Consider the following 24,037-nt stretch of genomic DNA (forward strand, 5'->3'; position numbering starts at 1 on the left):
TTGGGGGACCCCAAAGGCCCAAAGGGCAGTCTCCCTCGCTGAGCCTGCTCCGTATTCCTGCTGCTTCCTCACCCCAGGCCGCCAGGTGGAGGAGAGCGATAACTTGCGGCTCCGGCAGGATGGAGGTCTGCACTCTCTGCACATCGCTCATGTGGGCAGTGAGGATGAGGGGCTGTATGCAGTCAGCGCCACCAACACCCACGGCCAGGCCCAGTGCTCCGCCCAGCTGTATGTGGAAGAGCCTCGGACAGCTGCCACTGGCCCCAGGTGTGGTGGGGCTGGAGGGCTGGTGGGGCTGGTGGGACTGGAGGGCTGGAGGGGCTTGAGGGGCTGGTGGGGCTGGAGGGCTGGTGGGGCTGGTGGAGCTGGAGGCCTGGTGGGGCTGGAGGGACTGGAGGGTTGGAGGGCTGGTGGGGCTGGAGGGATTGGAGGGCTGGTGGGGCTGCAGGAGCTGGTGGGGCTGGAGGGCTGGAGGGGCTGGTGGGGATGGAGGGCTGGAGGGACTACAGAGGCTGGTGGGGCTGGAGGGGCTGGTGGGGCTGGAGAGGCTCGAGGGCTGGTGGGGCTGGAGGGCTGGAGGCCTGGAGGGGCTGGTGGGGCTGGAGGGCTGGAGGGATTACAGAGGCTGGTGGGGCTGGAGGGGCTGGTGGGGCTGGAGAGGCTCGAGGGCTGGTGCGGCTGGAGGGCTGGCTGGTGGGGCTGGTGGGGCTGGAGGGCTGGAGGCCTGGAGGGGCTGATAGGGCTGGCAGGACTAGAGAGGCTGGTGGGGTTGGAGGGGCTGGTGGGGCCTGAGGCCTGGTGGGGCCAGAGGGACTGGAGGGCTGGAGGGCTGGTGGGGCTGGAGAGACTGGAGGGCTAGTGGGACTGCAAGGGCTGGTGGGGCTGGAGGGCTAGAGGCCTGGAGGGGCTGGAGGGGCTGGAGGGGCTGGTCGGGCTGGAAGGACTGGTGGGGCTGGAGGGGCTGGAGGGGCTGGAAGGACTGGTGGGGCTGGAGGGGCTGGTGGGGCTGGAGGGGCTGGTGGGGCTGGTGGGGCTGGAGAGCTGAAGGGCCTGTGGTCTGATGGGGCAGCAGGGGTGGCAGGGCTGGCGGGGCTGCCTCTGAGGTGCCCTGGCCCCATGGTGGGAGGTGCCGCTTGAGGCCTCTGGGCAGCCATGTCGCTCTTACAGCTCGAAGCTAGAGAAGATGCCATCCATCCCCGAGGAGCCGGAGCAGGGTGAGCTGGAGCGGCTGTCCATTCCTGACTTCCTGCGGCCCCTGCAGGACCTGGAGGTGGGCCTGGCCAAGGAGGCCATGCTGGAGTGCCAGGTGACCGGCCTGCCCTATCCCACCATCAGCTGGTTCCACAATGGCCACCGCATCCAGAGCAGTGATGACCGGCGCATGACACAGTGTATGTGTCCGGCCCCTTCGGTACCCACTTAGCTTGCAGTGCCTTCACCCTCTCCCTGCCCTGAACCTTCCTTCCCTAGCCTGCTCAGGGATGGGGTGCCTGCAGGAGGGGCGCACAGAGGGGCTGGGAGGTCAGGGCCTCCTTCCTTGAGCTGCTCGGCACTACCTGCCAAGTCACCACTCCGGGCCTGAGTGGCCCCCCTAGCATGTAGTGGGCAGGCAGGCAGACAGTACAACTTGCTACTGACCAGCAGCAGGACTGTGGGCAAGGTTACAGAACCCCTCTGTGCCTCAGTTTCTCCATTTGTAACTGGCTCATTATAAGAATTAAATCGGTTAATACGTACGAAGCACTCGAGTAGGCCTGGCAAATAGCAAGTGGTGAGCGAATGTTAAATCTTGTTATTACTTCTCTTGTTGTTGCTTGTTCGTAAAGCAGTGTTGCTCACGCCTTCCTGAAGAAATTTCAGTGAAAAGGCTGGCGTGGGCAGCGTCTGGCCCTGAAAGGATGCTTGGCCAGGGTTGTTAACAATGGCAAAGAAAGAAAAGGAGCCAGGGAGGAGTACAGAGGAACGTATTTGGGACCCTATCCTTCCCGCCCGGGCTGTTTCTCTTGGAGTGTGTCAGCTCCAACCTGGAAGGAATCCTGTGTGAGCAGCTTTATCTGACCCCATCAGACAGCCCCCGCTGTGACACCCCCCCCCCCCCGCCCCGTGATGGGTTCCTCTTACAGCTGCAGCACTTGGTAAGTGCCAGGCCCTGAGCACCAAAGGCCTGCCGCCCATGAGCTCAGCTTCCTCATCAGAGGCCTACAGGCCTGCAAGGCAGGTACTCTAACCCCTGTTCGCAAATGGGAACCAAGACTTACAGAGAGAGGGACATGGGCTTCCCCAAAGGCAGGAACAGACCATCTGACTTGGGCCTAGCTCCTAACCAGGATACCCCCCCGCCCCCGCCGCCCCGTGCCCTAGCTCCCACCCCATTCTCCAGTGCTGTGGCTCTGACCCTTCCCCTCGCCTCCTCCTCCTCCTCCTCCTCCTCAGGCTGTCTGCTCAGCCCACGGACTTCTTGTCTCTCACTCTGCTTGAGGCCCGGTGGGTGTCTGTCTCGGGATCTGAGCTGGCATCCCTGCTTCTGTCTGTATCTGGGGTCGGTGGCAGCCTCTGGTCTGTCTTCCTTTATAAATAGCGTCAGCAGAGATAAATGAATGCGTGAGTGTTCCATGTGGAGATAACCACTCAGAGAAGGGAGGAGTGTTTGGGGATGGCCCTGACATGCAGGAAGACAGGCTGGCCTCTTCCCCTCCACGTCCCGCCTGAGATGGCCTCCTTATCATCATGCAGGGATCACAGTGTAGAGAAAGAAGTTCAGAATCAGAGGGAAGCAAGTTCAAGCCGTAGCTCCATCATTTATTAGCTATGTCACCTTGGACAAGTCCATTAATGTCTCTGATCTCATTGGTAAAATGAGGATAGTTTTGCAGGGTTGTTGAAAGGATTATGGAGAAAAACTGCATGCCAAGTAGCTGGCGTCGACTGGGCACCACAGTCAACTCTTATTATAATTTATAATATCACATCTTCGGCACTCCCTACGTGTAAGGCATCAGGGTCTGGGCCTGACCGGACAAGTCAGCTCCGTCTTTAAGGAGCCATGGCACATTCAAGTTAAGAAGGTGGCTCACCCCAGGCCATGTGGGCCTGGTGCTGGAGGGCCTGGGGAGGGAGCTGGGTGGGGAGGTGGGGGTACAGAGGAGGCTTCCTAGGCTGGCACTCATATGAACTGTGTCTTGAAGGAGAAGGCCTTAGGTAAGAGAGGACAACTCTTGAAGGAAGGAATTTTGTGAGCAAAAACCTAGAAATGGAACTCCTGTGGCCTTTCAGGGACCTGATGGCTTGTCGGGGTGGGAGGAATAGCAGGAGACATGGCTGATGGGCTGAGGGCCAAGGGCTTTGGATGCTAGCCCGCATGCAGCAGGTGCCTTTCAGGTTTCCAGGTCAAGAGGTAACATGCAGCGCCATTGGTGGAGCGTGGACTGTACCGGTGGAGGGCTCTTGCAGGCGCTGTGTTGCAGTGGGGACCAGCAGTGGCCTTGGGGATGGAAAGGGGACTGAGAGAGGGGCCTTAGGAACAAAGTTGTGACCCCCAGAGGTGCGGAAATGAGGGGCAGCCAACAGGAAAGGAACCCACAGAGGAGGAATCAGGCTGGGGGAACAAGGAGAAATCGCTGGAAGGACAGGCCTGTAGGCAGAGGCTTGACAGCCTGGACTTAGGGTTTGCTGCAGGGTGGACATGCTTCTCGCCATCTGCCCCACTCTCGCCCCCTTGCCTGCTCCCTGCAGCAGCTTGGGGTAAAGGGCCAGGCCGGTGGTGGCATGGGCCTGGCCCTCAAAGTATCCTCTTTGCTCAGGCCCAGTGTCATTGTCTCTCCCCACCCCCCAGACAGGGATGTCCATCGCTTGGTGTTCCCCGCTGTGGGACCTCAGCACGCTGGCGTCTACAAGAGTGTCATCGCCAACAAGCTGGGCAAAGCTGCATGCTATGCCCACCTCTATGTCACAGGTGAGGCAGGCCCCCTCCTGGTCAGCTGCATCCATAGCCCAGCCTCTGGCCCTATGCAGGGGCCTGGGCGAGGGAGGGGCCTCCACACCAGCCCCCTTCCCCTTGTACCCTGGGGAGCCATCTGGCCTCGCCCCTGGCCCGCTGTCCTGAGGCTTGGTCATCCTGCGGGGCCATTGGGCCCTAAAGGATGCAGCAGACCTCCAACCTGTGTTTTTCAGATGTGGTCCCAGGCCCCCCAGATGGCGCCCCGCAGGTGGTGGCTGTGACTGGGAAGATGATCACGCTTGCATGGAACCCTCCCAGGAGTCTGGACATGGCCATTGGTGGGTCAGGCCACACAGGGCTGTGGGGAGGTTATGAAACGGGGGTAGGCTGAGGCAGGGGCACCAGGGGAGCCAGGCTGGGGGGCAAGGCCCAGAGGAGCATACCGGGAGGGGAGGAGTGGAGGCAGCACTGGGAACGTGGCTTGCATGTCTCCTCTCCAAGGTGGATAAAGCCCCGGCTCTGCATCAAGAGACTCCACAAAGGGGTCACCACACTCCTCCTCTCAGAGGGGGCCTGGGTGCTTGGGTCATGATCCTGGGAACGTCTTCCCCTTCTCCCTGCTCTGTGCCTCAGTTTCCCCACCTCAGGTAGTAGCAAGGGATTGGGATATGAGTTACGCTCCCTCCATGTCTATAGCTGGCCCCCATGCCTGGCATCCTATTGGCTCTGAGCCTGGCTGGCCAGGCCAAGTGGTTGGAAAGAATAGACAGGCGGCAGGCAGAAGCAAGAGGAGCTATTGAGGTGGGTCCTCAGAGCAGACTAACGATGAGCTTCTAGGTCCTGAGCCGGCTGGATGGGGGGCAGTGGGTGTCCCAGCAATGCCCACCTCCAGCAGCTGCTTCCCCACCAGACCCAGACGCCCTGACCTACACCGTGCAGCACCAGGTCCTGGGCTCGGACCAGTGGACAGCGCTGGCCACGGGCCTGCGGGAGCCCGTGTGGGCAGCCACAGGGCTGCGTAAGGGGGTCCAGCACATCTTCCGGGTCCTCAGCACAACCATCAAGAGCAGCAGCAAGCCCTCGCCCCCCTCCGAGCCTGCACAGCTTCTGGAGCATGGTGAGTCTGGGCCCCCCTGTGGGGTGGAGGCTGCTGGGCTGGAGAACTGGGTCTTCATGGTGGAGGCTCAGGGGCTGGTCTGGACATGCTGGCTGTGGTGGAAACAGCATGGCTGGGGGCGACCTCATCCAGTCCGAGCCCTTCTTTCTCCTGAAAGCATCATGCACAGTGGGCAAGGCTGAGTCTCTGGAGGCAGACAAGCTGTCGGGGGGGGGGGAGGGGGGGACACAGTCCCAGCTTCGCCACTTCTTGGCTGTGTGTCCTAGACAAATAGCTGAACCTCTCTGAACCTCAGCTTCCTCATCTGTAAAAAATGGAGCTCCTGTGGCAGTTGGGAGGGTTAAAGGTCTAGAGGGTAGGTGCTAAGGACCTGGTGTCAAGCACCACGTCAGCCTGTGCTCTCCTCTGGTCAGGCCCGCCCCTGGATGAGGCGCCCACTGTATTGGACAAGCCAGATGTCGTGTATGTGGTAGAGGGACAGCCCACCAGTGTCACGGTGACCTTCAACCACGTGGAGGCCCAGGTCGTCTGGAGGAGGTGGGGCCCGGCCCTGTGTATGCCTCACTGTCCCCCATGCGGCAATCCAGCTCTGGCCATCTTGGCCTGACCCCTCTGGCGCTGGATCTTGGGTGACCTCTCTGTCTTGTGTCTCTTAGCTGCCGAGGGGCCCTCCTAGAGGCGCGGGCAGGTGTGTATGAGCTGAGCCAGCCAGATGATGACCAGTACTGTCTTCGGATCTGCCGGGTGAGCCGCCGAGACGTGGGGCCCCTTACCTGTACTGCCCGCAACCGCCATGGCACACAGGCCTGTTCAGTCACACTGGAGCTGGCAGGTGGGTGACAGCAGGCCTCCTCCCCTCTCCTCACGCCCCCAGGTGTACACACCCCTCTGTCAGGCCCGTCCGTCGAATGGCTATAATAATACCAGCACTGGTGGAAGGAACGGTGATAGTGCTAATAAGATATTTATTGAGCACACTAGTATGTGCCAGGCTCAGCGCGGAGTACCTTCCACGTGTCACCTCGTGGAACGTTACATTAACCCAGCGAGATGGGGTTGGTTATTATCCTCATCTGACAGATGGGGAAACTGAGACTCAGAGAGTATGCTAAGGCACAGGCACAGGGGCCCACAACCTGGTAAGCACAGGAGCTGGGATTCAGGCCTGGGTGCTGTTCGCTCCTGTGTTAAACACGACAGGATGTACGTAGGACCCCAAGTATAACAAACATAGGGAGACCAAGTTAATTTCAAAAAGACTAAAAGCCCAGGCGAGCGCAGCTGATCGGCAGACTCCCAGCTCCAGGGACCCTGGCTGCCCTTTGGCACCAGCCTATTTGACAGAACCTCCTCCCGACCTTTGCCGTGAGGCCCCTTCGTATAATTTCTCCTTTAGAGATGTAGTCTCTCAACCGGGGGCACGCATTAAATAGTAATTGTCTTGTTTTCCGGTTTGTTAATTAACTCTAGACATATGTAACTGCCACTCAGAACTTCAGATCAGCGTGAGCTAAACAGTGTTACCTGCTGAGTAGATACAATTCCGACCAAATGCAAGGAAGTGACATCTTAGCGCAGGCACTCGTACGGTAGATGAATGTACGTCTGCTGGTGCTTTTTAAAAAATCGCTCAAGTTCCCTTGAAACCTTCAGAGAGCAGCCCCTCACCACCTCTAGACTAGAAACCAGATTCCTAGAGGGGCGGGAAGGGATCTTGAAAGTGGAAGCAAGTGGACCGCAGGGTGTGTGAGGAAGATGGGGGAGCCCTGCTGGCCCTGATGTCCCGTGGGGTTCCCCATCTCCCTTTTATATGTCTCCTCCCCTGCCCAGCTTCCCCCCACCTCCCCAACCCCAGCCACACCCCTGGTACTTCCTTCTCAACCCTTTACTTTGCTCCTCTGAGCTTACCTACCATCTGCAAGACTCCTTGTTCTTCCCAGATACAGGAAGAACCCTAGGGTTTGGGGAGGCCCCAGCCCCTGAGAGTCCTGTAGCCCAGCCTGGCTGGGTCAGTGGCTGTGTCCCAGCCCACCAGGAGGCCGGGACTAGAACGGGCCTGGGGCTTGGATCTGCATGCCCTACCCACTGTGCTCACACACACCCCCCCACCCCCAGCTCCCAGGCAGGGCAGGGGTAATGGCCTCGTTCCCTCATATCTGCCTGAAGATCACTACCTGAAGGAGGTAGTGTCTTCTTCACTCCCTTTTATCTATATAAAACCAGGTTAGGCACCAGCGATGGGTGGTGATCCCTGCCCAGTGCTCCCTGCTCTTCCCCACCAGGCCTGCTCCCTCCCACTCTTCTTAAAGCTGAGATCCTCAAATAATGCTTAGGAGGCAGGACAGCGGGAAGTCACAGATTCCTCCACAAAGCACGTTGGAATATGCATTTAATTCCATCCTGAGAATTAGAAGCCACGTTTGCGGGGAAATAACATGAGCGCATGATACGCTCAGGGAATGAAATCACAGTCACGTGCGGGAGAGCCTAAGCTGAGACTCAGCACCTGATTGTTCGTCGGACCATCTCCCAGATGGTAAAAGGCTCCTTCAACATTTAAATAAGATTCAGAGAGAAAACATCAAGACAGAGGCAATGCCATTGGTGAATTTAATTCAGGGTCCCAGCCTGAGCTGCGTGCCGGGCCGGGACCCTAGGGCCAGAGGTAGGGCCGTGCGGGAGGGCGCTCACCCACAGGGGGCAGCATGGGGCCATTCTGTGCCAGCCCATTAATGCAGCGAGGGAAGAAGCTCAGGGTGGCCAATCCCAATTTTTCCGGAGAGGCAGGAAATCCAGATTTCTTTTGTGTATGAAAATCTCCTAGTTTCAAAGCTGGCAAATGAATACTGACGAACCAACACAGCAAGGCTGCACCTTGTGGCTTAGGTTTTCTGAGATTTGGAGAACACCGTGTGTGGACACAGGGGAGAGCGCTTGGTCCAGGCTGGGAAGTCTGGTGTTCCCTGGGGGCCCCCCCTCAGTCTGAGAGCCACAGTGGGTGGGTGGGGTGCTGGGGCCCTGGGAGGCGCGGGGTGGGGTGGGGGTGTCTGGTGTTCTGTCTCAACCAGTTGCTGAGGGAGGGTTGGGAGCGGGACTGAGGAGGCAGGACTTGTGACCTCAGTGTTGTCACCCTGTCCTCCACCCCCGTGTTGTGTTTCAGAGGCCCCTCGGTTTGAGTCCATCATGGAGGACATAGAGGTGGGGGCTGGGGAAACCGCTCGCTTCGCTGTGGTGGTGGAGGGGAAACCACTGCCGGACATCATGTGGTACAAGGTCAGGGGGTGTCCGAGGCCTCAGGGGGCTGTTAGCAGGGGGCTGGCTGGGAGCCTGCGGGGAAGGAAGCAGGGATTTCTGCACAGGAGGGGTGTTGGCGCCTTAGGAGGAGGGGAGCCTGGACAGAGTAGGACAACGGTGTTGGCAGAGGTGCGGCTAGGAGAAGAAAGCAGGACCCGGGGATCTGTGTGATGCTGGGCGGGGGTGGGGGGGGCTGTTTCAGGAACCAGGGCACTAATGGGGGGGCTGCAGGGCTCTTAGTGGGAGATAAAAGTAGAGCTGATTTGGGGTGCTGAAGGCAGCAAGGCTCCTGGGGCTGGGGAGCGGGGCCCTTGGGTGGAAGGGCTCCTGGCCCCGAGGTAGGGATGAGATGGGCTCTTAGAGATAAGGTGGGTCCCAGGTAGAGGCAAGGCTAGACCCCAGCTGGAGGTGACGGCCCCCTCTGTAGGACGAGGTGCTGCTGGTGGAGAGTAGCCATGTGAGCTTCGTGTATGAAGAGAACGAGTGCTCCCTGGTGGTGCTCAGTACGGGGACCCAGGACGGAGGCGTCTACACCTGCACCGCTCGGAACCTGGCTGGGGAAGTCTCCTGCAAAGCCGAGCTGGCTGTGCGGTCAGGTGTGCTCAATGCAAAGGGAGAAGGGGAAACAAAGCACTTACTTCCAGAAAGGTGTCATGAGCCCCGGGCCAGGAGCCGCACACCAAACCCCTCACTCCTGACCCACCACTGTCTCCCAGCCCTGGCACCCCACCTCGAGCCCCCACCATTCCTCCTCTTCTTTTGTCTCCGCCCATCTGCCTGCCTCACCCAGTCTCTGCCCTTTTTCTTCCCCTTCCCTCCTCCCCCACCTAACACTCGGCATCTCTTCTCCAGTCCAGACAGCCATGGAGGTCGAGGGGGCCGGGGAGGCCGAGGGACAGCGAGGAAAGAGACTCAGTGACTTCTATGACATCCATCAGGAGATCGGCAGGTGTGGGGCTAGGAGGGGCGATGGGGCTAGGAGGGGCGATGGGGCCCGGGAGCCCGGGGGGGCCTGGGCCTGAGGCTCGGAGAAGGCCGTGTGCCAGGGCTCCAGCAATGACCCAGCCCCTCACCTCCCTGTGTTGTCCCCCAGGGGTGCCTTCTCCTACCTGCGACGTGTGGTGGAACGAAGTTCTGGCCTAGAGTTTGCGGCCAAGTTCATCCCCAGCCAGGCCAAGCCAAAGGCATCAGCGTGGCGGGAAGCCCGGCTGCTGGCCCGGCTTCAGCACGACTGCGTCCTCTACTTCCACGAGGCCTTTGAGAGGCGTCGGGGACTGGTCATTGTCACCGAGCTGTATCCTGGGATAGGCTGGGTGGGTAGGGGACACGTAGCCAGTTAGCAACAGGTTTTACGCTTTAAGAAGTGGTCCCATTGACAGGAGGCACTGATCACCATCTGTGAGGTGTTCCCATTGACCATCGATAGATTGGGAGTTCTGAAGGCATCTTGGGAGTAGAGGCTGGAGACTTTGGCGAAAACCAACCATTTTTAGCACCCCTCCTCCAACCACCTTTTTCTTTTTTTTTTTCAGCTTAAACTTACATAGCATTTAATGTGTTCCCGGCAGCGCTCTAGGAATTCGAAGACTATTAACCTATTTCATCCTCCTGTATACCTATCTCATGGAATTGTTTTTATCTCCATTTTTTTAATAGGATTTATTTATTTTAGAGAGATGAGGGTGGGAGGGGCAGAGGGAGAGGGAGAGACCCTCCCCCCCACCCCAGCAGATTCTGTGCTGTGGGCAGAGCCCAAGGCAGGGCTGGATCCCACAACCCTGAGATCAGGACCTGAGCTGAAACCAAGAGTCGGATGCTCAACCTACTGAGCTCCCACAGGCACCCCTTTTATTATATCCCCATTTTGCAAATGATAAAACTGAGGTATAGAGAGGTTAAGTAACTCATCCAGAGTTACAGGTTACCCAGCTAACAAAAGGTGTGCGCACGACGTGCAGTACAGTATATCCGGGGGTTCAGAGCGACCCTGTTTCAGATGAGCATAAGCACTAGCTGTATCTGGGAGGCTGTTTTCATAAAGAATGGATTTTTATCCTTTCGTGAGAGCTCTGGTTAAACAGAGGCACACCGTGCTAAGGATGCTGGGTGGTCAGCTTGTCCTTCCCGTTAGCAGGGTGGCCGCATCCTTCATTCCTGCCTCCCAGTCTGCACTGTTAGAACCCGGCCTTCAGCAAAATGCCCAGCTGTTACATGTCGTAGGCTTCTAGCTCATTCTCAAATGGAGGCAGGAAGTTGCATCCATGGTCAACAAAACTCTGGTCTAACTTGATTTTGTTAAATACCTAGCAGGGTGGTTGAGAGATGTCATCCCTGTTTTACACCTGAGTCAGCCTGAGCTCAAAGATATTGGGTAACTTGCCTGAGATCCCACAGCAAAGGAGAGGTCAAGCAGGGGGGTCTTCTCTGTGCCCCCCACCTGATGATGGGGGGAAGGGTAGAAACATGCCTGCGAACTGGTATTAGATGTGCTTTAAGGGGAAGGAGAACCGTGCAGACCTGGGGTCTGACTTGAGCTCTAGGGGTAGAGGGCACTGCCCAGGGAGGGCCCAGAAGTTGGCACTGGTCACTGTTCTCCTTGATCCGGGACACAGATGCACGGAAGAGCTGCTGGAGAGAATGGCCAGGAAACCCACCGTGTGTGAGTCTGAGGTGAGGGCAGAGGGTGGTCGGGGTCAGGTTGGGCACTGCTGTTTACCCACCTGAGCTCTGAGAACCGAGGGGTGGGTCCTGGGCCTGCCATCGGTGCCCATGAATAGGCCTGGGATGGTGGCGGCCCCTACCTCTGTTGCTACCCAGTTTCCTCACATAAACATTCCTCAGACATTTCTCTCCGAAGGAGCCCCACCTAGACTCTACGCAGTCTCACTGCTGTCCTGCCATGTAGCGCGGTGTAAGTTGTGCACTGCACGGTTCTATTTATTATAATGCACATGGCTCCCTCCGTAATTGAGCTATGCACCACCTGTGCAGCTGTACTTGGAGGCCCTAGATCTCAGACCTGCACCAGCCACCTGAAGGCCTACTTCTCAGGCCTGGCCTGGCCTCTTGCCACAGTTCTGGCCATGATCAAACATAATACCCCACCCTTTCCCCACGGACTTTGGGCCTCCCATTCCCACAGATCCGGACCTACATGCAGCAAGTGCTAGAGGGAATATGCTACCTGCACGAGAACCACGTGCTGCACTTGGATGTCAAGGTGAGGTGCAGATGGGGCGAGGGAGCAGGCGCCTGGGTGGGAGGCAGGTGGTGCTGCATCCTCCCCCCTTGGCTCAGCTCCCATGCCCTTCCTTGTGCTCCGCAGCCTGAGAACCTGATGGTTTGGGATGGTGCCGAGGGTGAAGAGCAGGTGAGGATCTGTGACTTTGGGAATGCCCAGGAGCTGACCCCGGGGGAGCCCCAGTACTGCCGATACGGCACACCTGAGTTCGTGGCACCTGAGATTGTCAACCAGACCCCTGTGTCTGGGGTCACCGATGTCTGGTAATGTGGGCACGCTGGGCTGCTGGGGTGGACCAGGGTAGCTCCCCTCCGTGCTGCGCTGGGGCCTGGCTCCCTGGTGAGTGGGGCTTACCAAGCCCAGCTCCCTTCTCTGATAGGAGGTTGGTGGTATAGCTCCCAGGCACCCTTGCCCCTGTTACTACCTGCTGCTCATCAGAACTGACCTGATCATTCAAGGCCTTCTCCTGTCCTGTCTTGGCTCCTGATTCCCCTAGATGGGGGCCCTCTCTGCTGTCGTGAGGCAGGCACGGCCCCTTGGTCCCCAGACTCCTCTATGCTTGCTGGGCTGGCCCCGCCATGACCCTTGACTCTCCAGGGACCTGGGGACCTCTGGGTTGAGAGTCCCCCTGAAGGAGGCATCCTGGTGCCCATCTGTCTCAGCGAGGTCCCTCTTCCCTGGATGAGGGGGAGCAGAGGTCCACTCCCTTCTGGTGGGTGGTGGGCCGCCGTCTACTTACCCACCTCTTACTCTCCTTTTCCTACAGGCCTGTGGGCGTTGTTGCCTTCCTCTGGTAAGGACCCCTCTGCACTCAGGGCCCCAGTTTCCGATGGTCTCCTAGCAAGCCCACCCCTAACATCTGCAGTTTGGGGCCTGCCATGTACCCCTGCTCCACACCCCTGCTCCACATGCACCACAAGGGGCCTCATGAGCATGGATGTGGATGCCCTAGTCTGCGGGTCCAAGCTCTGTCTACCACCATGCTCTTCCATAGGGGCAGGCTCGCTGGCAGCCTGTGTGCGTGGCTGCGTGTGGGGCTTAGTGCCATCTAGGCAGGGGACGGTGGGGCCCTGGGTGTTCAGACAGGCATAGAGTGGGAGGCTCAGGCTCAGGCTCCTCACCTCAGGGACAGGCCACGACTGGAGGTCCTCTGAAGGATGGGCCCAGGGCAGGGAGCTGGGGGCCAGGTTCTCAGGGCAGTATTGCTGCCTCCCCTGCTGGGGGCTGGAGGGTGGGCAGCACAGGCAGGAGTCTGAAAGAGACTACCTACCCTCTGCTCAGAGGCACCCGGCCTCTGCCGTCCCCGTAGCCCCAGGGCTCTGTCCCCAGCCCCGCGTGTCCCCTGGCATCCCTCGTCATCTCTGCCTCAGCCCCAGGACCCTGCCCACCTCCTGCCAGCCCTCTCTTCCTCTGCAGTCTGACGGGGATCTCCCCATTTGTTGGGGAAAATGATCGGACGACATTGATGAACATTCAAAACTACAACGTGGCCTTCGAGGAGACCACATTTCTGAGCCTGAGCAGGGAGGCCCGGGGCTTCCTCATCAAAGTGCTGGTGCAGGACCGGCTGTGAGTACAGGGCCCTGGGGAGCCCCTGACCCACAGAGTCCCCTCCACCCCCCACTCCTGCCCTAGCCTCTGCCCCTGGACAGTCATCCTCCCGACTCTTCGCAGGCCCCGTGTTCCCGTTTATGGGAGGGCTCACTGCATGAGTGATAAATAAATCCCTTCCTAATCCTCATTCCCTTCTAGGAGGCCAACCGCAGAGGAGACCCTGGAACATCCTTGGTTCAAAGTGAGTTAGTCTTGCAAGGTAGTGTGGTACCAGGGGTGGGAGGAGGGGGACCGTTATTAACAGCCCCATTGATTGAGTGCCTACTGTGTGCAGTAGTCATGATAGGCAGTTGATACATACATGGTCCGTCAGCCTCACCATAGCTCTGCAGAGAGACTTTATACATTACTTCTATTTTGCTGATAAGGAAACAGGCTTAAGCTGGGGTATCATGGACTCCAAAGCACAGTTCTGGGTGCCCCCCCCACCCCATCCTGGGCGTTCCTCATCAGGCTTTCCCCTGCCTCTCAAGTCCAGCTCAGGTCCTGCTCACTCCTATGTGTCCTGCACTGTGGTGGGTGGGTGGCCTGGCTGGCTTGGCCTCCTGGTTCATGTGGCCAGAACTCTCTAGACTCCAGGACTGCAGGGAACAATGCCAGGCAGAGGGGTGGAGTTCAGCAGATGACCCAGAAGGAGTGAGTGAGCCATCCATTGAGTGTTGTGCTGGGTCAACTGAAGGTTGAAGTTATCCCAGAATCTGTCCTTTGGAGTGTGAGCCTGGCCTCTCAGATCATAAAGCCTGGGTGGGTGGCTGGGGGGAGCATCTGTGTTGGTCTGGGCCACCAAAGCTCCAGATGTCTGGGATGCTGGCTCTACCTGGGGACAGGTGGTAGGCTGGGGGAGTGGAGCCCAGGCCAGGGGCCTAATAAGCACAGGCTCCTGAGGGCAGCCAGTGTACCAGGACAGGGCCCTGAGCCCCGGAGTAAGCCCCAAAGCCCACTCCGAGAGCCACTCGTTTTCTGCCTCCCCACCTATGTTCAGGGATTTTGTCCAACCCCAGGCACCTTGGCTGTGGGAGTTGTGACAGATCTAAGGAGAAAGGGGGCCCCAAGGATCCCGGACTCGGTGCTGCTCAGGCCACTGTCCTCTCCTGTGGACTTTGTCTCTCCAATGCCACACCTTGAGGATCTAGGTTGATGGAGGACTTTCTCTCAGGCCCTCTTTCCTGGGTTTGCAGACGCAGGCAAAGGGCGCAGAGGTGAGCACGGATCACCTAAAGCTGTTCCTTTCTCGGCGGCGGTGGCAGGTGAGTTTGCCCGGGTGCTGCCTCCGTGCCTCCCACCTTCTACTCTAGTTCTGCTCTCCGGCCCTGCCTGTTTCTATCCTGTGTCCTCACTTCCTGCTCGTGTATCTTCATCCACTTTGTGTTCTCTCAGCTCCCAGCTTCGCTTCTGTTCCCCGACCCTCTGCCTGCCCTCTGTCTCCTCCCCGAGGGGCTGAGGTGGGCCTGAGTGGGCCAGTCTGGCCCTAGGGGGCCCTCTTGGGTCTGACCGCAGCACCCTGTCCCCAGCGCTCCCAGATCAGCTACAAGTGCCACCTGGTGCTGCGCCCCATCCCTGAGCTGCTGCGGGCACCCCCGGAGCGGGTGTGGGTTAGCCGTACCCAGAAGACCACCCCCCAGTGGGGGGCTGTCATCCTCCTCTGACTCAGAAGAGGAAGAGCTGGAGGAGCTGCCTTCTGTGCCCCGGCCACTGCAGCCCGAGTTCTCGGGCTCCCGGGTGTCCCTCACTGACATTCCCACTGAAGATGAGGCCCTGGGGACCCCAGAGGCTGGGGTGGCCACCCCCATGGACTGGCAGGAGCAGGGAAGGGCCCCCTCTCGGGAGCAGGAGGCCCCCAGCCCTCAGGCCCTCCCCTCCCCAGGCCAGGAGCCCCAAGCTGGGTCCAGCCCCCAGCGGAGAGAGCTCCGGAGGGGCAGCTCTGCCGAGAGCGCCCTGCCCTGGGCCGGGCCAAGGGAGCCGGGCCGGGGCCTGCATAAGGCGGCCTCTGTGGAGCTGCCGCAGCGCCGAAGCCCCAGCCCGGGGGCCACCCGCCTGACCCGGGGAGGCCTGGGTGAGGGCGAGTACGCCCAGAGGCTGCAGGCCCTGCGCCAGCGGCTATTGCGGGGAGGCCCTGAGGATGGTAAGGTCAGTGGCCTCAGGGGCCCTCTGCTAGAGAGCCTAGGGGGCCGGGCCCGGGATCCCCGGCTGGCACGGGCTGCCTCCAGCGAGGCAGCACCTCGCCACCAGCCCCCACCTGAGACACGGGGCCTGCAGAAGAGCAGCAGCTTCTCGCAGGGTGAGGCGGAGCCCCGGGGCCGGCACCGCCGCGCTGGGGCGCCCCTCGAGATCCCCGTGGCCAGGCTTGGGGCCCGCAGGCTGCAGGAGTCTCCCTCCCTGTCCGCCCTCAGTGAGGCCCAGCCACCCAGCCCGGCGAGGCCCAGTGCCTCCAAACCCAGTGCCCCCAAGTCTTTGAAGCCTGCCGCCAGCACACCCAGCGATGCCCCGCAGCCCGTGGCGCCCCAGCCTGCCCAAGAGAAGGCCCCAGAGTCCAGGCTAGAGCCAGTCCCAGCCCCCAAGCCTACACAGCCTGCCCTGGCACCTCGAAGCCCAGAGCCCCCCCTCACACCCTATGCCCAGATCATGCAGTCCCTCCAGCTGTCAGGCCACACGCGAGGCCCCCTGCAGAGCCCCGGGGCACCTCCAGCCGAACCCAGGCCCCACCCGGCCGTGTTCGCCCGCGTGGCCTCCCCACCCCCGGGGGCCTCGGAGAAGCGCGTGCCTTCGGCTGGGGCGCACCCCGTGCTGGCCGAGAAAGCTCGGGTCCCCACAGTGCCCCGCAGGCCAGGGAGCAGCCTCAGCAGCAGCATCGAGAACCTGGAGTCAGAGGCCGTGTTCGAGGCCAAGTTCAAGCGCAGCCGCGAGTCGCCCCTGTCGCGGGGGCTGCGGCTGCTGAGCCGCTCGCGCTCCGAGGAGCGGGGGCCGTTCCGCGGCGCGCAGGAGGAGGACGGCATGTACCGGCCCAGCCCGGCGGGCACGCCCCTGGAGCTGGTGCGGCGGCCCGAGCGCTCCCGCTCCGTGCAGGACCTCAGGCCGCTCGGGGAGCCGGGCCTCGTCCGCCGCCTGTCGCTGTCGCTGTCCCAGCGTCTGCGGCGGACCCCGCCGGCGCAGCGCCACCCGGCCTGGGAGCCCCGCGGCGGGGACGGGGAGAGCTCGGAGGGCGGCAGCTCGGCCCGGGGCTCCCCGGTGCTGGCCGTGCGCCGGCGGCTCAGCTCCACGCTGGAGCGCCTGTCCAGCCGGTTGCAGCGCAGCGGCAGCAGCGAGGACTCGGGGGGCGCGTCGGGCCGCAGCACGCCCCTGTTCGGGCGCCTGCGCCGGGCCACGTCGGAGGGCGAGAGCCTGCGGCGCCTCGGCCTCGCGCACAACCAGCTGGCGGCCCAGGCCGGCGCCGGCGCGCCTTCCGCCGAGTCCCTGGGCTCCGAGGCCAGCGCCACGTCGGGGTCCTCAGGTGAGCGCGGGGCGCGGGACGGCAGGGGCGGGGCGGGGCCCGGGAGCGCTGCAGGGCGGCTCTGGAAGGGACCCCCGGGCTTGGCGGGCGGGGGCGGCGGCAGGCCGAGCGGCCGAGGCTGGTGCGCCTGGTGCGCCTGGTGCGGGGCCTGCTGCACCTCTGCTGCTCTGGGCTGAGCCCCGCAGGGAGCTTCCTAGGACTGGCTGCGCGAGCGCTCATGGGTCTGGGTCTCCGCAGCTCCTGGGGAAAGCCGAAGCCGGCGGCGCTGGGGCCTCTCCCGGCTGCGAAAGGACAAGGGGTTATCACAGCCCAACCTGTCCGCCGGTGCCCAGGAGGACTTGGGGCACCAGTACGTGCGCAGTGAGTCAGGTAATAGAGGCCTGCTGGGTGCGCCGCCCCCTCCCGGCCCCAGGGGCAGGCATCGCGGGTGGAGCCCCCCTGAGGAGCCTGCGCAGTCGTGGAAGGGCCCTGGAAGCAGGAAAACCATAAGAACGGCGTTAACTGGTTCCATCAACTAGTGATGCTGCCTGTCCTAGAATCGCTTTGGGAGCGCTGCCTCCTCCAACCCTCCCACGTTGTTTAGGAACTATTCTCACCACTGTCCCCATTTTACCGGTGAGGAACCGGGCTTAGCCGCGCTAAGGAGCTCATCCAAGTCACAGAGCTGGTGTAGTAAGTAAGTGGAGCAGCCAAAGAGTTGGGCTGAATGGTCCTCTGCAGCCCGACCCCAGAGGTGGCTTTGGGACACCAGACTTATGCCTCTCTTGGCTAGCCTCCTCGCTCACCAGAGACCCTAAGAGACCCTAACAGGTGTCTGTAAGTGAGCAGCGATCTGAAGGAGCATAGGATAAGGCTCCCCTGACCCCACAGCTCCCCTCCAAATGTGTGTGTGCTTGAATGCACGCTCAAGGACACTCTCTCTCCCAGCCCAGAAGCCCACAATCTGTACTGTGCCCCCAATTCCCCATTCCTCCATAGCCCTGAGCACCCTGGCTGTCCTTCCCCGTCATCCTCCCTGCCCCCACAGAAGGGACAAGCAGCCATCAGGGCTTTTTGCTGCGGGGAGGGGGACTTGGGATATGCCCTGCTCTGTTTCTCTGCCCAGGTGTCCTGGGGCTGCAGGGAGAGAGGTCTTCTCCACCTGGGATCACCCCACTCTCCCACTCGAAATGGGATCATTACTCAGGGACCATAAGCAAAGGCTTCAGGGGCCAGGTGTCCCAGACCAGCACGCAGATAGGAGCGGGCCCACCAAGCCAGGCTGTGTGCAGGATCTCTATCAGTCACCAGTTCCCTAATAAAACCCCTCAGCGCCGTCCCTGCCGTGCCGCAGCTGTGCTTGGGGTGATTGTGTCCAGCTTTGGCCAGGGGAGCTGGGGTGTCTTCCTTGAGGCAGCAGGGGCTGTAGCCAGCAAAGAGGAGGGAAGGAGGCCAGCCGGTGGGGGCAGGGGTAGAAAAGGCAGGGAAAGAGAGATAAGCCAGCCCTGAGGCCTGGGGACAGCTGACTCCTTCCCACTGGGGCTACTCTCCCAGCTCCATTTTGCTTGTGCAGCTAATTCCCTGCCGAGGCAGTGTCCCCTTACCTCATCCTCTCCCCCCTCCCTGCCGGCAGAAGGCTGTCCCTATCCACTTTAACAACTTGGGCTGGCCTCCGAGGGATTGGGGTGGGACTGGCGGGGCTGAGCTGGGGTTACCTTTCACCTCTCCTCCTGGTCCCCCCTCTCTGTCCCCTACCCAGTACCCTCACTTGGTCTGGAGGCAGCCACTGATGAAACTATATTTACCTTGTGTCGTTGGAGCCTTGGTGTGGGACCCCTCCTTGGGGACACTGGGGTATAGCATGAAAGTGAAGGGTCGTGCTAGGTGTCCTAGTATTTTTTTTTTTTAAGATTTTATTTATTCATGAGAGACACAGAAAGAGGTAAAGACACAGGCAGAGGGAGACGCAGGCTCCCTGCAGGCAGCCTAATGCGGGACTCAATTCCCGGACCCCAGGATCACACCCTGAGCCGAAGGCAGACGCTCAACCACTGAGCCACCCAGGTGTCCCTGTCCTGGTATTCACTCCGGCTCAGCATTCCTCCCCTGCTCAGGTCGTTTCCACCTTCACTCCCTCCCGGTTCTTCAGACAGGCAGTAACTGGGGCTCCCAGGGGTATGGTCCCCTCAGCTCTCTCTGCCCATGGGGAATAATGTACCCCTTACCCCACACCCCAGGGGTCTGGACCAGATTGGGATTTTTCTAAGGAGACTTCCCCGGGAGCAGGAAGGCAAATCTTCATGACACCAAGGAGCCACAGGTGGGCTGCAGTGCAGGGAAGACCTTGGCCCGTCCACAGCTCAGCCACGGGCACGTTCACCAGCCGGCTAGGAGGTCAGCTTTGCTGAAACAGCCTCTTTCTCTGGGAGTCTGTCCCTGACTCCTCTCCTGGGCACGCAGAGGCGCAGTAATCACAGCAACAATAAAAGCTGACACGTATGAGTGTTTGTCATATATTAGACCCGTGTGAAGCACTTCACATGCCTCTTAATCCTCACCAAAGCCTAGGAGCTTCGTATTGTGGTTTTCCTCAATTTACAGACAAAATATGGTCCAAGGTCATCCAGGTACTGTCCCTTGTCCCTCCAGAAGCTCTCACTACTTAGCTGACCTGAAGGAGTATGTACAAGACCCCAGGTGGGACGAGGGGCCGGGGAGGCTGACACACTTCCGGGGTGTGCCCTGTTTGCCTTGACTTTAGATCTTTTGAGACTGTACATTTTGTGTTTTTTGTTTTGTTTTGTTTTGTTTTTTTAGGATTTTATTTACTCATGAGATACAGAGAGAGAGAGGCAGAGACACAGGCAGAGGGAGAAGCAGGCTCCATGCTGGGAACCCGACATGGGACTAGATCCCTGGTCTCTAGGATCAGGCCCTGGGCTGAAGGTGGCACTAAACCACTGAGCCACCCGGGCTGCCCTTAAAAAATCTTCTTAAAAAAAGATTTTATTTGTTCATTTGAGAGAGTGAGCGCGAGAAAGAGAGCACAAGAGCATGAGCAGCAGAGAGGAGCAGAGGGAGAGGGAGAAGCAGGCTCCCTGAGGGAGCCCAACATGGGGCTTGATCCCAGGACCTCAGGATCATGACCTGAGCTGAAGGCAGATGCTTAACCAACTGAGCCACCCAGGCGCCCAGAGACTACCCCTCTTGATTGAATGTTATGTTCAATCCCAGGAGTCTCTGCTCAGGTCACTGGATCCTGTCACTTGCCCTGTGGTGCCTCAGAGGGAATGGGCATTGCAGAATCTTAATCAGTATAGAATCTTAATCCATATTTATTTTTATTTTATTTAACAAATGCTTATAGAACACCTACTTCGTTCCAGGCCCCGCTCCAAGTGGTTTAGAAACCTATGACATAGCTCACAAGCATCTTTCATAGTCAATGAAAGGAAAAGATAGCACTACACCCAGGGAAGATGATACTGAACCCAAAGAAAATTCCTGAAGGCATGACTTGGGGTTTTCCTTCCCACATCTGACTGAGAAGAGACAACCTTCCAATCTGCTCCCCACTGGCAGCACCAGCCCTCATACACGCCGTCCCCTCCCTCAGCCAGTCAGTGAGCCAGGGTTCCCACACACCCATGGCTATCTCTGTCCTCCCGCCAGATTTCCCCCCGGTCTTCCACATCAAACTCAAGGACCAGGTGCTGCTGGAGGGAGAGGCAGCCACCCTGCTCTGCCTGCCAGCGGCCTGCCCCACACCCCGCATCTCCTGGATGAAAGGTAAGAGTGCTTCTCTCACGGTGGCGGGGAGTAGGCAAGTGGCCCCAAGGCCAGGGGATGCTCAGGGGAGGTGGCAACTCAGGGCAGGGGGGGCCGCTGCAGGACCCCATGTGCTGTCTCACTCAGCAGCCCCCTGTGCTCCTCCCGGCCCCTAGACAAGCAGTCCCTACAATCAGAGCCGTCAGTGATCATCGTGTCCTGCAAAGATGGACGGCAGCTGCTGAGCATCCCCCGGGCGGGCAAGCGACATGCTGGGCTCTACGAGTGCTCAGCCACCAACGTCCTAGGCAGCATCACCAGCTCCTGCACCGTGGCTGTGGCCCGTGAGCCTGGGGCAGGGACTGAGGGGGGCAGTGATGGCACGTGGTAGGGTAGGGCTGGAAGGGCCTGGAGCTGCATAGAGGGGCTCACTGGGGCTCCCCTCCTCTTGCCAGGCATCCCAGGAAAGTTAGCTCCTCCTGAGGTGCCCCAGACCTACCAGGACACGGCGTTGGTGCTCTGGAAGCCGGGAGACAGCCGGGCACCTTGCACGTACACGCTGGAGCGGCGGGTGGATGGTGAGGGTGGTCAGGCCGGTGGGAGGAGGGGGTGGGGGGCGGAAGGCGCACAAGCCCTGGGGACCATCACCCTCCCTGGGCTCCTCACAGCCCGGAGGGCTTGGGCCACCCCTCCTGTGGCCTCAGCCCCTCCCCCGTGCTGCCACAGGGGAGTCGGCCTGGCACCCCGTTAGCTCAGGCATTGTCGACTGTTACTACAACGTGACCCACCTGCCGGTTGGTGTGACCATGAGATTCCGGGTGGCCTGCGCCAACCGTGCCGGGCAGGGGCCTTTCAGCAACCCCTCTGAGAAGGTCGTCGTCAGGGGCGCGCAAGGTCAGTGGGGCAAGTAGGGGGGTGGCCAGAGAACAGAGGGGCCCCTGAGCACCCTGGTTTCACCAGCGCGGGGCAGCAGGTGACGATTTTCTTTGTCTTTGCTTAGATTCCTCAGTCCTGCCATCTGCTGCTCACCAAGACGCCCCTGTTACCTCAGGGCCGGCCAGGAGCCCGCCGCCTCACTCTCCTACCTCACTGGCCCCATCCCCCACCCCCACCCCAGCTTCCACTCCTGCTCCTGCAGCCCCTACGCTGGCCACTCTCAGCCCCTCGTCTCCTCCAGCACCCCCCAGCCAGGCCTTGTCCTCACTCAAGGCTGTAGGTCCGCCCCCCCAAACTCCCCCACGAAAGCACAGGGGCCTGCAGCCTGCCCAGCAAGCAGAGCCCACCCCACCCAGTGCCCAGGCCACCCCGAGTGAGCCCAAGTCTTCCGTCCCTGACACTGGGACCCCAACCCCAGCCTCCACCCCTCCGGGGGCGAAACCAGCGGCCTCCTCTACTCCCCTGTACATGGTGACCTCCTTTGTGTCTGCGCCCCCAGCCCCTGAGCCCCCAGCCCCCGAGCCCCCTCCTGAGCCCAAGGTGACTGTACGAAGCCTCAGCCCGGCCAAGGAGGTGGTCAGCCCTGCTGTGGGTGGTCTCCCCAGCTCTCCTAGTCCGGAGGCCACCACTCTTCGACAGGGGCCCCCGCAGAAACCCTACACCTTCCTGGAAGAGAAGGCCAGGCAAGTGGGTCCAGGAAGGGGAGGAGGACAGAGTGGGGGAGCAAGTGGGACGCAGGGAACACAGGCATTCAGAGAGAAGACCAGGCTGCCCTGGACGGGGCTGAGGAGGGGCTGAGATCCGGGTGCCTGGCATGACTGAGTTCAGATTTCCTCTGTGGGATACGGTGCTAAGCTCTTTAACAAGTGATGTCACTTATTCTTCGCAACTCTGAGAGAGAGAGAGAGAAAGAGACCACTATTACCATCGCCTGTTTCACAGATGAGAATACTGAGATGGAAAGGTTATAGGATTGGCCTGAGGTACAGAGCCAGTGAGGGGCGGAGCTGAGACTCTAACCACAGTTCCTAGGACTGAACTTCAGGGGCCACACTCAGAACCACTGCATACTTGCCCCCAGAGGTCCCTGTTCCTTTCCTCTGAGTGTGTGGTGTGTCCTCCCCGCCTCCCCCACCCCACACATGTAGGGGCCGCTTCGGTGTGGTGCGAGCATGCCGGGAGAACGCCACCGGGAGGACGTTCGTGGCTAAGATCGTGCCCTACGCGGCCGAGGGCAAGCGGCGCGTCCTGCAGGAATATGAAGTGCTGCGGACACTGCACCACGAGCGGCTCATGGCCCTGCACGAAGCTTACATCACCCCACGTTACCTCGTGCTCATAGCTGAGAGCTGTGGGAACCGGGAGCTCCTCTGTGGGCTCAGTGACAGGTGCCTGGGCCTTCTGGGAGGTGTGGGGGCGGTGAGGGGCAAGAGTAGGGGGAGCTGAGCTGGGGTGTCACCTGCTTTGCCTGGGCACCGCCCCCACCCCCAGGTTCCGGTATTCAGAGGACGACGTGGCCACCTATGTGGTGCAGCTGCTGCAAGGCCTGGACTACCTCCACGGCCGCCACGTACTGCACCTGGACATTAAGCCCGACAACCTGCTGCTGGCTCCTGACAACGCCCTCAAGATTGTAGACTTCGGCAGCGCCCAGCCCTACAACCCCCAGGCCCTGCGGCCCCTTGGCCACCGCACAGGCACGCTGGAGTTCATGGGTGAGGGCGCTGTGCCAGCCAGGCTCGGGGCTCGGGGTTCTACCCAAGGGACAGCAGCCAGGGCTCACTCCCTTCACCCACACAGGTGCAAGCACCCAACTCAGTCCTCTCTGTGCATCTTCTTTTTTCAGTTTACCTTCAGGATAGCCCTGGAGATTGGCATAACGTTACCCTCATTTTACAGACAAAAAAGAGGCGTGGCGAGGTTAGGTATTTGTCCAATGTCGGTTATAAATGGTAGAGCCAGGGTTTGGTGACACTGGACAGAGAGTCCATGATTAACAGATACATAAGTAAGGTAAACCAGCTACCCTTAAGCCACCTACTAAGTACCTGACGTTCATTAGCTCTCCTCCTTGGCGTTACTCTACAAGCCACCCTTCACGGATGAGGAAGTGGGAGAGCCAGTGAGGTGTAGTACTCGCCAGCCTCCCAGAGCTAGAAGGCACAGGCCTGGGATTAGAACCAGCCGGACGGATCTCCAAGGCTCTTTGCCGTGGGGTTGGTCATGATCTTGGTGAATGGGTGTCCTGCCTCTGTGCTGATCTGAGGGAACTAGTGACCCCAGTACTCAACTGTTCCTCTCCGGTTCTGGGGACCCCACCATTCAGTACCTGGGCTGGTTCCTCAGGTGGCCCACATCTCCCCCCGGGGGCCACCCTCACTCCCATCTGGCCTGCTGGGTCCAGGGCCTGTTGCTTTGGTTGTACCCAGGGTCTTGTGACCTGGGCATTGCCCCACTCCTCAAGCCCCCAGGGGCCTCCCCTGTCTCTCCTGCTCCTCTGCCATCAGGAAGCTTCAGCTTGGCCTCTGTCTCCTGTCAGCTCCTGAGATGGTGAAGGGAGATCCCATCGGCTCTGCCACAGACATCTGGGGAGCAGGCGTGCTCACTTACATCATGTGAGTGCCCTAGGATGCACCTTCCGCCTCTACCCTGTCCCTCTCAGCC

The 24,037-nt window shown here is 60.3% G+C and overlaps 1 protein-coding gene across 1 annotated transcript in view; it reads left to right on the forward strand.

Annotated features, from left to right (window-relative positions):
• Positions 1-24,037, forward strand: part of SPEG (striated muscle enriched protein kinase) — a 57,846-nt gene that overhangs the window by 32,091 nt on the left and 1,718 nt on the right. Inside the window, 29 exon segments of the mRNA NM_001173478.2 lie at positions 78-267; positions 1,168-1,391; positions 3,833-3,952; positions 4,171-4,275; positions 4,848-5,054; positions 5,468-5,591; positions 5,711-5,886; positions 8,215-8,327; positions 8,776-8,944; positions 9,201-9,297; positions 9,442-9,642; positions 10,961-11,018; positions 11,491-11,568; positions 11,674-11,852; positions 12,356-12,382; positions 13,006-13,158; positions 13,342-13,384; positions 14,382-14,450; positions 14,715-14,798; positions 14,800-16,690; positions 16,928-17,059; positions 20,342-20,458; positions 20,614-20,781; positions 20,893-21,015; positions 21,164-21,331; positions 21,438-22,056; positions 22,522-22,761; positions 22,865-23,088; positions 23,913-23,988. Of these exon segments, the coding sequence (NP_001166949.2) occupies positions 78-267; positions 1,168-1,391; positions 3,833-3,952; positions 4,171-4,275; positions 4,848-5,054; positions 5,468-5,591; positions 5,711-5,886; positions 8,215-8,327; positions 8,776-8,944; positions 9,201-9,297; positions 9,442-9,642; positions 10,961-11,018; positions 11,491-11,568; positions 11,674-11,852; positions 12,356-12,382; positions 13,006-13,158; positions 13,342-13,384; positions 14,382-14,450; positions 14,715-14,798; positions 14,800-16,690; positions 16,928-17,059; positions 20,342-20,458; positions 20,614-20,781; positions 20,893-21,015; positions 21,164-21,331; positions 21,438-22,056; positions 22,522-22,761; positions 22,865-23,088; positions 23,913-23,988 (6,175 nt within the window).

The sequence above is a fragment of the Canis lupus genome, chromosome 37 (assembly GCF_011100685.1).
Source record: "Canis lupus familiaris isolate Mischka breed German Shepherd chromosome 37, alternate assembly UU_Cfam_GSD_1.0, whole genome shotgun sequence".
Lineage (NCBI taxonomy): Eukaryota > Metazoa > Chordata > Mammalia > Carnivora > Canidae > Canis > Canis lupus.